Source organism: Leuresthes tenuis, unplaced genomic scaffold (genome assembly GCF_036924035.1).
Source record: "Leuresthes tenuis unplaced genomic scaffold, fLeuTen1.0.hap1 SCAF_12, whole genome shotgun sequence".
Classification (NCBI taxonomy): domain Eukaryota; kingdom Metazoa; phylum Chordata; class Actinopteri; order Atheriniformes; family Atherinopsidae; genus Leuresthes; species Leuresthes tenuis.
This window is the reverse complement of record NW_027325366.1, coordinates 16500418-16514848: the sequence shown is the minus strand read 5'-3', so window position 1 is coordinate 16514848 and position 14431 is coordinate 16500418. Positions and strand designations below refer to the sequence as shown.

General features: G+C 43.1%; 1 protein-coding gene across 4 annotated transcripts; it reads left to right on the top strand.

The window, feature by feature from the left end:
* The first annotated feature begins 39 nt into the window (after positions 1–39).
* On the top strand, positions 40–12717 carry tfg (trafficking from ER to golgi regulator). Of its 4 annotated transcripts, none has more exons than XM_072396662.1 (8): positions 40–182; positions 2558–2771; positions 2927–3010; positions 5033–5179; positions 6174–6335; positions 6460–6609; positions 11334–11426; positions 11535–12717. In XM_072396662.1, exons 2-8 carry the CDS (start codon positions 2588–2590, stop codon positions 11939–11941), a joined length of 1227 nt encoding a protein of 408 aa, XP_072252763.1. In that variant the 5' UTR covers positions 40–182; positions 2558–2587; the 3' UTR covers positions 11942–12717. The 4 variants fall into 4 exon arrangements, with proteins under 4 accessions (XP_072252763.1, XP_072252762.1, XP_072252760.1 ...); XM_072396661.1 differs by having other exon boundaries at positions 6168–6335; positions 11538–12717; XM_072396659.1 differs by having other exon boundaries at positions 6168–6335.
* The last annotated feature ends 1714 nt before the right edge of the window (positions 12718–14431 follow it).

Sequence of the window (14431 nt, the reverse complement as noted above, 5' to 3'; positions counted from 1 at the left end):
CGCACTTTGCTCCAGATGGTCTGCGACTGCGCGTGAAGTATGCCACGTATTGGTTAACGTTGACAGTCTGGAGGACACTTCCTGATGCTGGTCCCCGGGTCTAGCTAGGCTATTTTATAGATTTGATTTTCACGGTTTGGGGAGACCTGTGAAATACTGCGTGGTCAAGTTGTCTGGTTCAGGTAAAATACTCTATTGTGCTTTGATTTCAGTTGTTAAATAATTTAGATGTAATTACAAAGCACTGTCTTCGCCATCACTGTCTGACTGATAGGTTGCTAGCTAGCAAGCTATACAGTTTGTGCTAGCTGGCTAATGTTACAGTTGCTACGCAGAGAGCTAAGCTACGCTAGTTCTTCCAAACAGGTGTTGGTCCTGATTTGTCGAAGGTTACGTAAGAAACTATTCGCAGATGCGCTACAGTACATTTAATTTGAGTAGGGAGATGTTGACACGTTTTCATATGCAGGATAAACTATCTTACTTAGCTCTTTATTCGCGTTAAATGTAGCTACACAGGAAACCGCTTCTTGCTGACCCGTTGGTATAAAGTCAAATTTAACCAGGCCGTCGCTTTATTACAATGCTAAAATTATACAGTGTGAAATGTCAATGTTGTTGTTTTCCGCTCAGTTTATGTCGTTAACGTTGTCACCATTGACATGACAGTGGTGGAACGGCCTATCAAACAGATGAACCTCTTGTACAACCAACACACCCTAAGTTCTAGCTCGGTGTCATTCAAAACGTTTGATTCCAGTTCAGGACGAGTTCGTTTGAGAGAGCCGATGCCGGTAGAACACTGTTTCCCGTCGTGCCCATAGTATAAACTATATGCTAAACGTTAGCAGCTACAGAATCCCTAGCATCCAGCCAATTACTCATCTGGCTAGGATAGCCAAAGCCGTAGCATTTCTGGAATTAAACTCACAGTAGTATATTGTTCAGCTTACAACATCAGCTGGTCACGTCATAGTTAATCCAACTGGTGACCAGAGATAATGTGCGTCACAGATGGAAGATGTTATTTGCTGTTTTGATACGGATCTTTCACGCATAATAAACAAAATAGCAAATGTACCTGGTTACAATACACATTAACACCCCTTTCGTCCATTGATTGGCCGCACCTCTCCATTCTTATATAACCCTCTTTGTTACTTTTCTGTCTTATTATGTATTATTACCAATAAGGGATTTTGTATTTTTGATTTCAGTTTTCAGGAAACATCACCAGTAGTGGATCACAAAGTAGACACTCTTCCCTGAAGTGCCCCCTAGGGGCCCCGAGGTTGATCCAGTCCTGTATGCGATGTCAAAGGAATAACTCTGTTAATGACATTCCATTTTTAGCTTTAGACTGCCATCTTTTTGTTGCAAGTTGGACAAATGGGTTTTCCTCAAACTGTTTAGCTTTTTCAGACAAAAACACGCCTGTCGCTGTTCTGTGTTTAAATACAACCAGTAAAATATTAGTAATCAAGTAACATTAAAATGACGGCGGAAATGAGATATATCCATTGGTTTCGTTGCAGCTGTTTCTGTAAAAGGAAAACCATTCTAATTGTTCATTCAGGATGATGATGACTTGCAGTAAATGAAGCTGCAGGCTTTCCCTTATGAAAAATAGCGGCCGTTGATGTTTTTGGTCATAGTCTACGTGGAGGAAGGAGGAGGAGGAGGAGTCTGCCACTTCACTGGATTGTATTTGACCCTTAGACTCTGCAGTTCAGCAAAAGTACCGATGTCAACTCATACTGAACTTCAAACTGCTTTTATCACCACAAGATCTCTCTGCTGAGTGAAGACGAGCGCTAATATTTTCCACAGAATGGCATTGGCCATGTGAATGTAACAACCGTATTTGAATCGTAAACGATTCTCACTGCAGCCGCTCCCCCCTGACCTCTTAACCTACTTAAAGTGCACAGATCCGATGTCGTTTTGGAGTCCTCACTTAGACTATAGTCAGCAAAAATGAATTATAACAATGTGTGTAATATGTTTTTAACTGTATTAAGACACACTTAGCTTTATGTGACTAAAACTATTAAGACATTTTAATACTAAGTGCAGTTTATTTTGAATGTCATCCTTCAGTCACGTGGTGCAACAGTTCACCAGCATTGCTGGATGCTCTTATTTGTTCAGCAGCAAATAATTTTTTTATCGATACATAAAAACCTAATGTTTTTGTCACGTGAAGCTGAATGAAGCGTTCAGGTTTACTGTATGAGGCTGAATGAAGCGTTCAGGTTTACTGTATGAGGCTGAATGAAGCATTCCAGGTTTACTAGCTACTAGCTAAGAGATTACAAATAGATCTCAGATTATGGCTTGATAACTTGGGCTTTTAGGGAAGAAAGTAAATATTTGTGACCTCTTCGTTTTGCAACAATCTATTTCGCCCTTTGTAGTGTCCTCCATACTTAAACAAGGATCACATTTCTATGGTTGCGTATGTTGTTTTTTTTTAAGACTAAAATTAAGATGGACATTTAGAAAGGAAAACTGATTTTATTTTTTTTAAACTACTCTCTGCTCTCCCTCTGTTCAGTGGTGGGAGAAGAAGAGGTCAGACGGCACCATGAACGGCCAGCTGGACCTGAGCGGGAAGCTGATCATCAAAGCCCAGTTGGGCGACGACATCAGACGCATCCCTATCCATAATGAAGACATTACATACGATGAGCTGGTGCTGATGATGCAGCGCGTCTTCAGGGGCAAGCTGCAGAGCAATGATGAAGTTACCATTAAATACAAGGATGAAGGTGAGCTGGGAAACTGGCCCCTGTGTTCTGGTTTCCTCTCTATGAATTGCTCCGAGGTGTACAATGTAATTTGTTATAATTTCAGCATTGTGAATCTTTTGATGTTATGCTAGCAGTGCAATCAGATTGTCTTTGTTTGCTCCCCTCATTTTCAGATGATGATCTCATCACCATCTTCGACAGCTCTGACCTCTCCTTTGCGATACAGTGCAGTAGAATACTCAAACTGACTTTGTTTGGTAAGAATACATCTTTACCATCCGTTCATCTCCCTGCTGCCTCTCTTATAGGCACTCGCAGCTGCAGAACAAATTTTTGCCCTTGAGGAATTTTTCACCCTTCAGTTCTTGAGGAAACTTTAAACGTTTCAGCTCGGCTGTTACAGCAGACAGACACTGGAGGGCAGTCCAGCTTCTGTTTCGCACCCCAACCCTCAGCTCTTGCACTCGCCGCACAAGTGGAAGCTTTCTGCACTCCCTTCTGACTAATTTGGGGGTGGAATTTCTGTGTCTCCTAGCATTGGTTGAGAAAACAAATAATGACAGGTTGTAAATGGATATTCTCACAAAAGCCTTTTGTACCAGCTACACTGGTCTCTAATGATGATTTCAAGTGTGTGCCAGCCCCGTTGAGTTGGGGATGTAGCTCATGGAAGAATTAATATCCCCAAATAACCAATAGGCCTCACCCTATCGTGGCAGTTGTTTTGGGCTGCAGTTTCAGTGTTGCAATTTCAGGGATTTAAACATGGCTCAATGCCTTATAGTACATTACTCTTCCTAGAGTATGATTATCATCATTGGCCCGAAAAAGAAATGAAAATGTCCTGAGAGGCACAAATCTAACAGCTGTATTTATCCCACATCATCTTCATGTGTGAAGCGTGTTTTGTAGCTTTTTTTTTTTCCCCAGACATAAACAGAACACAAGAGTTTTTGTTAATAAGTGCTCATACTTGGTTTTGTTTAATCAATATCTGCCTACATCATGATTTGTATGCTAAAGGGCTAATTTGTCTCTTTAGAAAAGAAAAAAAAGTCATCGTAAGTTTTTCCAGATCAAATGTGAGCGCCGGCTGGTCACCACGTGCCACCACCTTGCATGAAAATTCTTCTTCTTCTTCTTCTGAGATTCAAAGGCGTAGATGGTAGTGGGGATCTCATGACGGCCTCCACCTTAGCTCAGTGCCTCGTGACCCCGACCCGAGCTTTGTCCACTCGGACAGGGAAACGGACAGTGAGCAGCGACTGCATTTCCATTGGAAAGATAAGGGTTGGAAGATTGTGGGGGGCCTCTATCTTGCGTGTCCTGCTGATTGATAGGTTTCACTTCATCAGTGTCTCGTAGCCATTGTTAGTTTAATGCTTTGCTGGCAGACTCTGCTGCTGATGATGACAAAGTTCCCAATTCCCCGGCCGGTCTGGTTATTGTTGTGAATGGCTTTGTACAACCAACCACATGAGAAGTAATCCCTTTGATCCCACATGTTCGGAGTATAGAGATCATTGAGCTGGGTCAGATCCTCATTCATAGTGATTGCATACTTGATGTATAACCAGTGCAGAATTCAGGTGTCCTATGCTTATGTTTTACACTACACTGCATAACATCATAGTTACGACACTGTTTTGAGCTCAGTTATCTCTTTTGCCACTTATCTGGGTCTGGATCGCTGTGGACAGCAGTCTAAGGGTGATTTTTGCACCACAGGAACGTTTTTTTTCATAGTTTTTAAAGGTTTTGGACGTCTCCGCCACAGAGGCTACAGGTGATTCTTGTTCATAGAGCTCCATTTATGGTATTTATTTATTTTTTGAGCTTCCAGCAGGTGCTTTCCCAGCATACTCGAAACCTTCGGGGACGTATCTGTCTGGTGATGGGTTCAGATGATGTAAGTGTGCAGTGATTGGGGGAATTTGAACACTGCACCAGAAACTGCCACTTGAAATCATTCGCAAAACATCACTCATACTCATTTTCCTAATTTTTTTCTCATTATCCTCATTTTCTTTTATAGCGTTAGCTCGCCAACTCAAACAAAACTCAGACGAATTGGCTGAAATTGAAGCAGAGGGTTTGCAAGATTGTATTTGTTTATTTTCTTTAAGAATATGTTTCCTTTATTTTCCGCCTTGACTCATCTGCCAACTGCTGCCTCACTGTTATGTAGCGTGAATGTGGCTTTTTGGGGTGCTAATGCACCTAAAAGCAAGAATAATTGGCACACATTTACGGCTCTATTTTCATCATATCGTCTGCAGTGAATGGTCAGCCGCGACCTTTGGAATCCAGTCAGGTGAAGTACCTCCGCAGGGAGCTCATCGAGCTCAGGAACAAAGTCAACAACCTCCTGGACAGCCTGGAGCCCCCCACAGAGCCCGGTCTGGCTGCTACAGCACCAGGGAGCGGTAAGCATCTCCACACCCATGAAGAGAACCAAAAAAAAAATGACTCGGTTCTTGCTTGTGGCCTTTCCAGTGCTTGCCAAGCACATCTGGTTGGTTATATTAAAAAAAACAAAACAGATAGATAAATGAAAATTACATCAACAGTGAATTCACACATCTCCACAGCCAGGTGACCCGATATCTCCTGTTGCTCTTCATGTGGTTTTGGTTTGGTTTAACTATGTAGGTTACTGCTCTTAATCTTACTAAAGTACACTGTGTGACCTCCTTAACAAATACCGCTTGTTCCTATTCCACATCTCTTGCAGCCAGAAATGTAAGAGCTGTGTCCCACACAGGCAGCAGACTGAGACAGTTTATAAGAGGCCATCAATGTTGGAGTAATTCAATGCTTTTTAATAGAAGATTTGTCTGCAGTTATGCACTAAATTTGTAACAAACTAGTTCTGTCCAGTTCAATTGTGGTCGCACTCGCCCACATGTGTATGCGCAGCAGGCAGAAAACGGGCCCTTCCCTCGTCATCATAGCAGCGAGCAAAGCTTTTATTAGAAGTACGAGTGAAGTTATAGCACCGCAGCGGGCCGCCGCGTTAACGGTGCTTTTTGGTAATTCTCAGTCAGCTAAAGCTTTGAATTCCTGCTCATTTCTTAACTAAATAAAATCATTTCTTTACTAACTGAAGAAGTAGGTTGGATAAAACCTTGAGTTTGGAGAGCAGCACCGTGCTGAGAGAAACGGGTGACAGAAAACTCGTGTTGTTTGGCCTCGGCGATGCTCGTGTTTTCAACTTTGTAATTTATGAGGAACACTGAGACCCTTCATGTCCTTACATAGCATGCTTGTGCTATGATGCAATAACAGCATGGCTGGAAATCCACCCAAAATGTTGGATGCTTGCATTGTGTTCTTTGCAGACTGTCTTTCTTTCTGCAAGGGCTTTTAACCCCTTTCTGGATGTTTTTTTTTGTTGTTGTTTTTCTTGTCCAGAAACAGTGGATGGACGTGAAGGCAAAGTTGTGGCAGCTGACCCCACAGTGAAACAAGTCACTCCAGTCAGTGCAGCCAGCATGTCAGCCTTCGACCCCTTGAAAAACCAAGACGAGGTCAACAAGAACGTCATCTCTGCTTTCGGTCTGAGCGAGGACCAGGCCGCAGGTACTGCCCGCCACACAGCTCCAGGAAATGAAAATGAAGACGCCGTCTTTAAGTATTCGCATTTGATCGCGCAGCCGTCAGATAAAGCATTAATGTTTTCGCCCTATTCTGTTTCCTTTGTAAGTAGCTACTGCAGCAGTTGCTACAGAAGAGCGCTCAGGAACCCCTGACAGCATTGCTTCCTCCTCATCTGCAGCACCTCAGCCTGGAGTTCCCCCTCAGCCACAGGCTACCTATGCTGGAGTACAACAGGGACCCCCAGCCGGAATGGATGGTAAGACACTTTCACTCAAATCCACTGTGCTGGATACAGGAAACAAAACAATCCCGAAACGTCCTCAAAGGCAAGTGAGTGTCTGTCTTAAAAAGGGAAAGGGAGTCTGAGAGTTTCTGCTGTGTGTGGTTAGGCACTGTTTTACAGAGATGCTGTTAAATGGGAGATTTTTCCAGATGTTGCCACCAAAGTAGCCTAAAAAAATACTGTTTCCAGTCTATTTGGCACTTCTAGCTAAAAGTACCAATCCCGCTGGTATAATTCCAAGGCTTATCTTTCTATAACCTGTCTGACTGGTGGGTCACATTTATGATCCGTTTGGATGATGTAGCTGGTGTGCTATTGATCTGTATTGGTTTTGATTGAGTTATTTGCAGTTATTTGCATACGGGAAAAGATCTAGCGGCGTGCCCAGCCTCTCTTTTTTTTTCCCTTTTACTATTTATTTCATGGCATTGTTGACCGTGCCCAGTTCTAACTTGGTCACACGCTGTACTTGTGCGTCATCTAGCAAAACAGAAGGTTTTTGAGTTCCATTTTTCAGTGGATTTAACTTCATTATTTGCCGTTAGTTGCTCACTGATCTTCACCACTCGTGCATTCTGCCAGTGATCCGTAATAGATTGGGTTGGGGACATATTAATGAGCTGGAGGAATATTTTTGGACCTGAGCAGAGCAAATGGCAAAAATCAAAGACAAGCACGCTGTAAATGATGCAAATGAAAAGAACAAATCGAGGTTGTTTTGCCGATAATAGTGCACTGTGTCTTAATCCCGGCTTTGCTGACATGCTTTTCATCTCTTTATTTACACACAACCACAGCCTGTTTCCTTGTTTGTTTCCACTCCGGCTGTTCAAGCAGGGTTTTTTTTTAATGAGGAATTCCCACAGTGTAATCTTCAACTCAGCATAAACGAGAGTTTACCCATAAAAGGCAATATTTATCTCAATTAGACTCTATCAGTTCTCCCCTGTGTGCAATCTTAAACTCCAGTGTTTGTTCCAAACTGAAGGCCTTGATAAAGATGGATGAACGAAATATCAGCTGGTGTGTTGGAAAAACAATTTTCTCAGCACAGCATCACTGCAAGATCCAGCTCGGAGGGGGATGTTCTCTCATATGCCAGGCAAATGCCAGTAATTCATTTTTAATCCAAACTCATCACTTAATGTTCTTTTAGCTTGTTCCCTTTTCTTTTTGAAGAGAGGCCAAGGCAGGTGCAGCTGCAGAGGGGAACCCATCCGTATTGTTTATCGTCTTGCTGGGAGTTTGTTGGGTTGTTTCTAACTTGCGGTTTTGGCTGGGCTGACTGTGCGCTCCTCTGGAGCAAAGGAAAGGTCTCACGTTGCTCCCTATGTGGATTGTAAATGGCACTCTGAGCAGTCACTAGGCTGACTCCTGACCACAGCTGCAACCCTGAAGACCAGCACACATGTTGTTTGACTACTTCCATTACCGTTTAACTGGTGGTTTGGCCTGTCCACTTGGCTTAGTAATGTTGGTCCACAAGGAAGGCTTTTGCAGTCACTAGGTTAGGCAGTAACACACCATGTTTCACAGAAACGGCCAACTCAGCAGAATGTGAGGTGTTTTTTTTTGTTTTCTTTTGTTTTTCCCCTACTGTAACAGAAGAACTAGGGTATTTGACCAAGTAACCGGTTCTTGCTAACCTAAAGTTTTACCTTTTAGTGCTGTTACAAAAATGGGTGTCTTGGCTTAGCTTACAGGCTGCGATGACTTTAACAGTGTTTCATTAAGTTGGCTGAACGCCACTTGATGTTGACCAGAGATTTAAACTAACATCTGTGCATGAGCGAGCACAACTGTACCCATGCTATAGTTAAGGAAGATTTCCTTGTTCAGAGCTCAGATGCCCTCTGACCTCCCTGTGAATGAATAAAAACAGAGTAAAGACTCCTTGCTGCACACGGTGCATTGGCAGCTGTGATTCAATAAATCTTCTAATCTTGTTTTTAAATATATCCCCGAACCCAACATGGTGACATGTAGTTTTGTCTCCTTATTTGCTCCTTGGTACTTTCTCTTACTTCCAAGGCCGCAGATGGTTGGCGCACAAAGAAAGTAAACAAGTTCAGTATTATCTCCTCTTTCACTCTGTGGTTTCTTCACTCTCTCCCCTCAGATTATTGCTTTCTGTGGCTGCAGACTGTTGGTCGGACGGCTTCGGGGCAAATCCGACCAGCCAGCTGATGCACAATATCTTTTATAAAAGGCAATATGTGAGGTCGGATGCCAGCTAAGCATATGTGGCTTTTTAAAAGGTACCCGGAAGGTTGCTTTTAATTCTAGCTGAGGTTACCTGTTAGCATAAGAATGCAGCCAACAAGATCCATAAGCAGATGGTAAAGATTTTACCCTGTTGTCCGATGCTGATTGACCTGTGGCGATCGTTTACATTTGTACAAGAAAGAAACCATAAAACCCTTGTGGATCTCTATCAGGTGGACAGATGTTTGGTGTGAAATGTCGTTTGATGACTCACCCTGAAGGCATATAGAGAGGCCAAATGTTGTTTAGTCCAAATGAAAATAATTAATCTGACTTAGTTTTTCCCTCCCGAATACCTGTTAGTTGTCTTTTTTTTTTTTTTTTTTATTTTGTCCCCGATGGTTGACCTCTTGACTACACTGGAGTGAAATGAACTCCAGGACCAAAGATGTCTGACAGCCACAACCTTCCATCGGTCTTACATAACACTCGTGATTGATTGCAGGCGAAGAAAACACGAGAGGAAACCAATTTGACACGCATACCTCCTCTCACAATAAAGGCCAGAGTGATCATGTTAAAGGAGATAGCAGATGACTGCCACATCACTTCAGTCTGTTTAAAAGGCAGCACAGTAGTGCACAGATCCCAGCTAAGCATTTAGTTGTCAAGTTTCTTCCAGATGAGTCCAAAGCAGCACGAGGCGCTTTTGTAGACCACTGGCAAACGTATTTGCAAATAATCCTTTTAAGGACAGTAAAGGATTTGCGGCGCATGGAACGTTATCAATCAGTGATTTCCTTCCACAGCATTGAGTGACGAGGAGTTTTTTTTTTTTTGAGCCTCTCGCAGTTTCGGAGTAATTGAATAGTTCGCTCTCCGCTGTGCCAATTTTAAGACGCTCGAGAACTCGATATCATTCTCCCAACCAGTGAAACATCAACGGTTTTTGCAGCACTTGAAAAGCCATTTTTCTCCCCCAGGTGCAGACCTCTTTCATTAAGCGCGCTCTCCTTGTGCTATTTATGCATCGTCACCACCGTTCTGTGCCAGGCCGGAGAGATTTGGGAGTGAGATTGTGGCCTTGGAAAAGGGAGAGCCCCGGTTTGCCAAGTGTCTGCATGTTTTTTTTATTTTCTTCTTGGTATACTTAGACATTCAATGGAAAGTCTGACAGAGAAGTTAAAATCATAGTGGAAATGGATTGGGTTTTTCTTCAGTTTTTTTTCAAAGCACAGGTTTTGAAACGGCGTTACTGTTCAGCATACCTCTGATTATTGTCTAATCCACTCAGAAAGTGAAACATTATTCCTTAGAAAATCAGAGGCTTTTAGAATATTGCTATTCAGAGCATATCCTTAAGCTGAGTGCAGTTACAGATGTGACATTGACCATTCTCCATCTGTGCAAATGGTAGTGTGGCACAATGAAGTCACGGTCAATTAAAGTCTTTGGTAAGTCGCTGTCTGCAAAGACGGGCGCGGCCGGCAGTGCGAATATCATTTCCTTGTTGTGATGCAGAAAAACGCTGTTGTCCTTGTGTCTGCGGCACGTTGACATCTGCTGCATTCTGATCTTTGGCCAGAAAAATAAGTCTGTTGCTGATTACGAGCAACAGAGAGTTGTATCAGAGTGTTTGCAGCTGCTCTCGTTTGAAGCAGTTATGTAATATTTGGTCCTGATGAACAGGTGTTTCCAGGAAGAAACGGGCAACCCACCTACGCTTTGTCTCTCGTGTGTCTCGGGCATATCGACCGCTATCAAACGTTATCAAATCTTTAAAAAAGAAAAAAAAGAGAGAAAGAAATGGATCAACCCAGAGGCGTTGATGTTTAAAAACTGTAAATGCTTCCAGTTCTCCGGGGTTTACACATAATCTGATATACGTCCTTTTCAACCTTGAGTTGGATGAGCTATAGTTTCACAGTTAATCTCTCACAAAGACCCGTCAGATTTATTATTATTTTTTTATCAAAAGGCTCCGAGCTGTTGCAGAGATATCCTGATCAGTGTAGCCGCTGAGTGATCTGTAGGGGTTAGGGAGCAGTGGAAGTTTGAGCCAGCGAAGGACAATAAAACTTGTCTCTTGCCTGTAGTCCATTAATGTGATTTATGTTCTATGGGTGGGTTATTTTATGGGCAGTTGTTAGCCAGCTAACTGTTCTTACCAAGTCTTAATTATTGAAACTAAAAGTCTTAAAGGCGACAGTTCGCTCTGTAGTTCTTGGCCCCGTTGTAGGGCTGAGAAGAGGATTTTCACTATGCCCTGAAAAGCCACCATCGAGTACAGTCAGATTAATGTTCTGACCAACTGAGGGGGGTAATTGTAAATGGAATTGTATTGCTTTGCATCTGGAATTAATCTGGATGCTGTGCTCTTGGGAAATTAGGTGGTAGATTTAGTGGATAGTGAGTGAGCGATCATGTCGGTGTTGGACAGTGTCTGATATGTAATACTTGGGTTCTGATGATGTTTGTCTCTGCTTTTTCAGGTCAGGTGTACCAGCAATACCAGGCTCCAGGTGGCTACCCGCCTCAGCAACCAGGTGCCCCACCGCAGCCTCAGTATGGTATGCAGTACCCTGGTAAGAATCAGACGAGTCAAAGTTTAAGAAAAATGAGTACCTGCTGCACAGTGGAGGGAATTTCCTTTTATATTTGGGTGAATTAACGAGACCTCCTTCCTTTCTTAGCAGGATACAGCCCTCAGCCCGGAGCCCCTCAGCCCGGCCCTCCACAGCCACAGCAGCAGCAGCAGTTTCAGAATTACCCTCCCGCCTCCTCCCAGGCTCCAGCTCCTGGCCCAACCCCAACCCCTGGCTTCCAGGGTGGGCAGCAGCAGCCCCATCCATCTCAGAGTGGCCAACAGTATCCACCAGGAGCCTTCCCTCCCCAAAACTATACCTCCCAGGCCAACCAGCCTGCCAACTACAGCATGCCGCCCAGCTCCCAGCCAGGCGCAGGGTACCAACCCCGCCCAGGATACACGCCGCCTCCAGGCAACACTGTCACCCCTCCCCCCGGAGCTGCTAACCCGTACGCCCGTAATCGCCCTCCTTACGGCCAGGGCTACACTCAGCCAGGCCCTGGATACCGGTAAAAGAGGAGAGTAGGTGTTCCTCACATAGCCCTAATCCCCCTACCCTACATGTGGCTTCAACTGTTTGGAGTGGGTGCAGATATCAGGTCTCCTGCTCTGCACCCTCCTCCTCGTACAAATGTCCTGTCCAAATATGAAACAAGCAACCCCTCCCAGTCTGATGGTTAGTGTTTGTATGCCGTGTCTCCACCACACCTCTCTGTTCTGGCCCTTGCGTATAATCCTTGTTATTTTCCCCTCTTCTCCTGCCATTTCGTGTGGCTGCTCTGCCCTCCTGTATCTGTCGTAACAATGTAACCAGTCTGTATGCACACACCTGGAAGAGCAAGACAGGCTGTTTATTGTCCTTTTCATGGTAAGGTTTTATTTTGAGTGAGATCGGCATCCCTTCTGCATCTGCCACTAAAAGAATCTCCAAACAGCTGTGAGTTTACTCTGTGCATTCATGAGGCACCATTGCGAAGACACCCCTTTATGTTCGGTTTTGTTTTTCAGTTTCACCACCACCACCACGTTGGTATTAATAATGCGTCAATGAAACGGCCCCATGCTGGGAACACTAGCTAAGTGATGGCTTACGGGAGGCGTCACGATGAAAGGCTTCTTTTGTTTAGCTTCTTACTCTCTCTCACCTCCAGAACAGCTTGCTATTCCTTTCTTTCTTTATCTTATCACTGGTTTTTACTAATATATCAAATCAGAATCCACCCTCAAGTGAGATTAGTTGTTTATGTATAAACTGTAACATTTTTTTTTTTCTTGAACCTAATAAATGATTGAGATTGAATTGGAGTCCTTCTTTTTTTTTTTTTTTTTCATGTCGCCTTGCTCCTTGTCCCGTGTTGTTTCTCTTAACGGTCTCCTTGTCGCCGTTTTTTGAGTTCATGTCTGTTGAAATTGGCTCGTCTCATCCTCTTCGCCTCCACCCAGATTTGGAAAACTGAGGTAATACTGGTATTCCTAGTTTGTTTTCCCGCCTGAGCGGTTGTTGGCAGGGACACGTGTCTTTGGAGTGTGCGGTTGGTCTCATGTCTCTTAAATGAGAGGAATTAAACTCATGTGGCTATTAATGAAGATTTAGAGACGTGTTGTCTGTGACTATTATTGCTCTCCACCTTTTCTGGGCCAAATTGAAATCTCTTAGTAAGTTTTTGCCTGCTGAATGGGGCAGCATAAATTGTTATTAAAATTGGTTCAGATCATCATCGGCAGCTCTATGAAGAACAGAAAAACAATTGTTTTGCAGAGTATGACTACTGTAATATATTGATGCCTTAAAATGGTCTTTTGTGCTTTTAATTTGCCTGATTTGAGTCACTGCAGATACTATTTAAGGTATGTCAGCATAAAAAGGTTAAGTCGATCCTTAGAAGCTGTTAGCTTTGCGCAAGTATAAAGATAAAGATGAACTAAATTTGCCTGATGGCCTGATAGAAGCACAAAAACAATAGAACCGGTTGCCCCCCCCCCCCCCCCACCCCCCCTAATAGCAAGGTTTCAGCTCAGCCCGCAGCCTTTTCATATGTTAAAGTTTCTTTGGAAACAGTCTTTGTTGGTAATATTGTGAATAAACATGGGTGAACAGATGCAGTGAAAATTCAAATATTTAACTTTTTATACTTGATTCTTATTCATGAGAGGCCAAAACATGATGTAGTTTATTGAATGTGTTTACGGGAGAATCGGGAGCCCCAGTTAGTGGATGTTGCTTTTCTGTGGCATTCGCTATTTTAGCATTGCAGCTTGATTGATAAACTGCATTGACTTGGTCATGACTGATTTGTATGAACTCTTGCACGTAGAACTACAATCTTACAGCAAATATTTGGCAGCATGAGAGCACGCGTTGTCAAAGATGTCCGTGTTCCAATTTAGATTTGGAAACGAATAAAACCCCAAGATGTTTATATTAATGTCAGTTAGGGCCTGGAGAAAAAGATGGAACTGTGAAATCGGCTCGCTCATAATTCATAAATATCTTTTAAAGGGAATAAACCCCAGTTTGAAGGCTTTGGTGCACGTAAAAGTCAGATGAAAGAAAGAAAATGGGTAAATATAAAAACAAGATTTATTGCTGACAACATACATGGTACATCAAACGACTGCAGTCATGAAAGATCGGGGTACAAAAGGTTCTATGTACACTTTGAACAGCTCAACTCAAATGATTTTTTTCCACAATGAAGCTTGCTTTGAGCATTTATACATGAAGCATTTCTTCAAGAGCATTGAAAAAACGCACATTTTTCTACGTGGCCTCACTAAAACGTTGGGTTAAACGTTTGGCAGTCGTACAAAAAAACTGGCTACAGCCACTTTCTCTTTCACCTGCAATGTATTAAACTATGTGATCCCTGGAAAACTGTATTTTTACACCATATACATAAACGAACAAAAGTTTAATACTGTGCAAACTGCAACAACTTCTAATCCCTTAAGGCCAGCAGAAGGTCAATTCTGCTCGTCTGTGTGTAGTTGTGTTTTACGTGG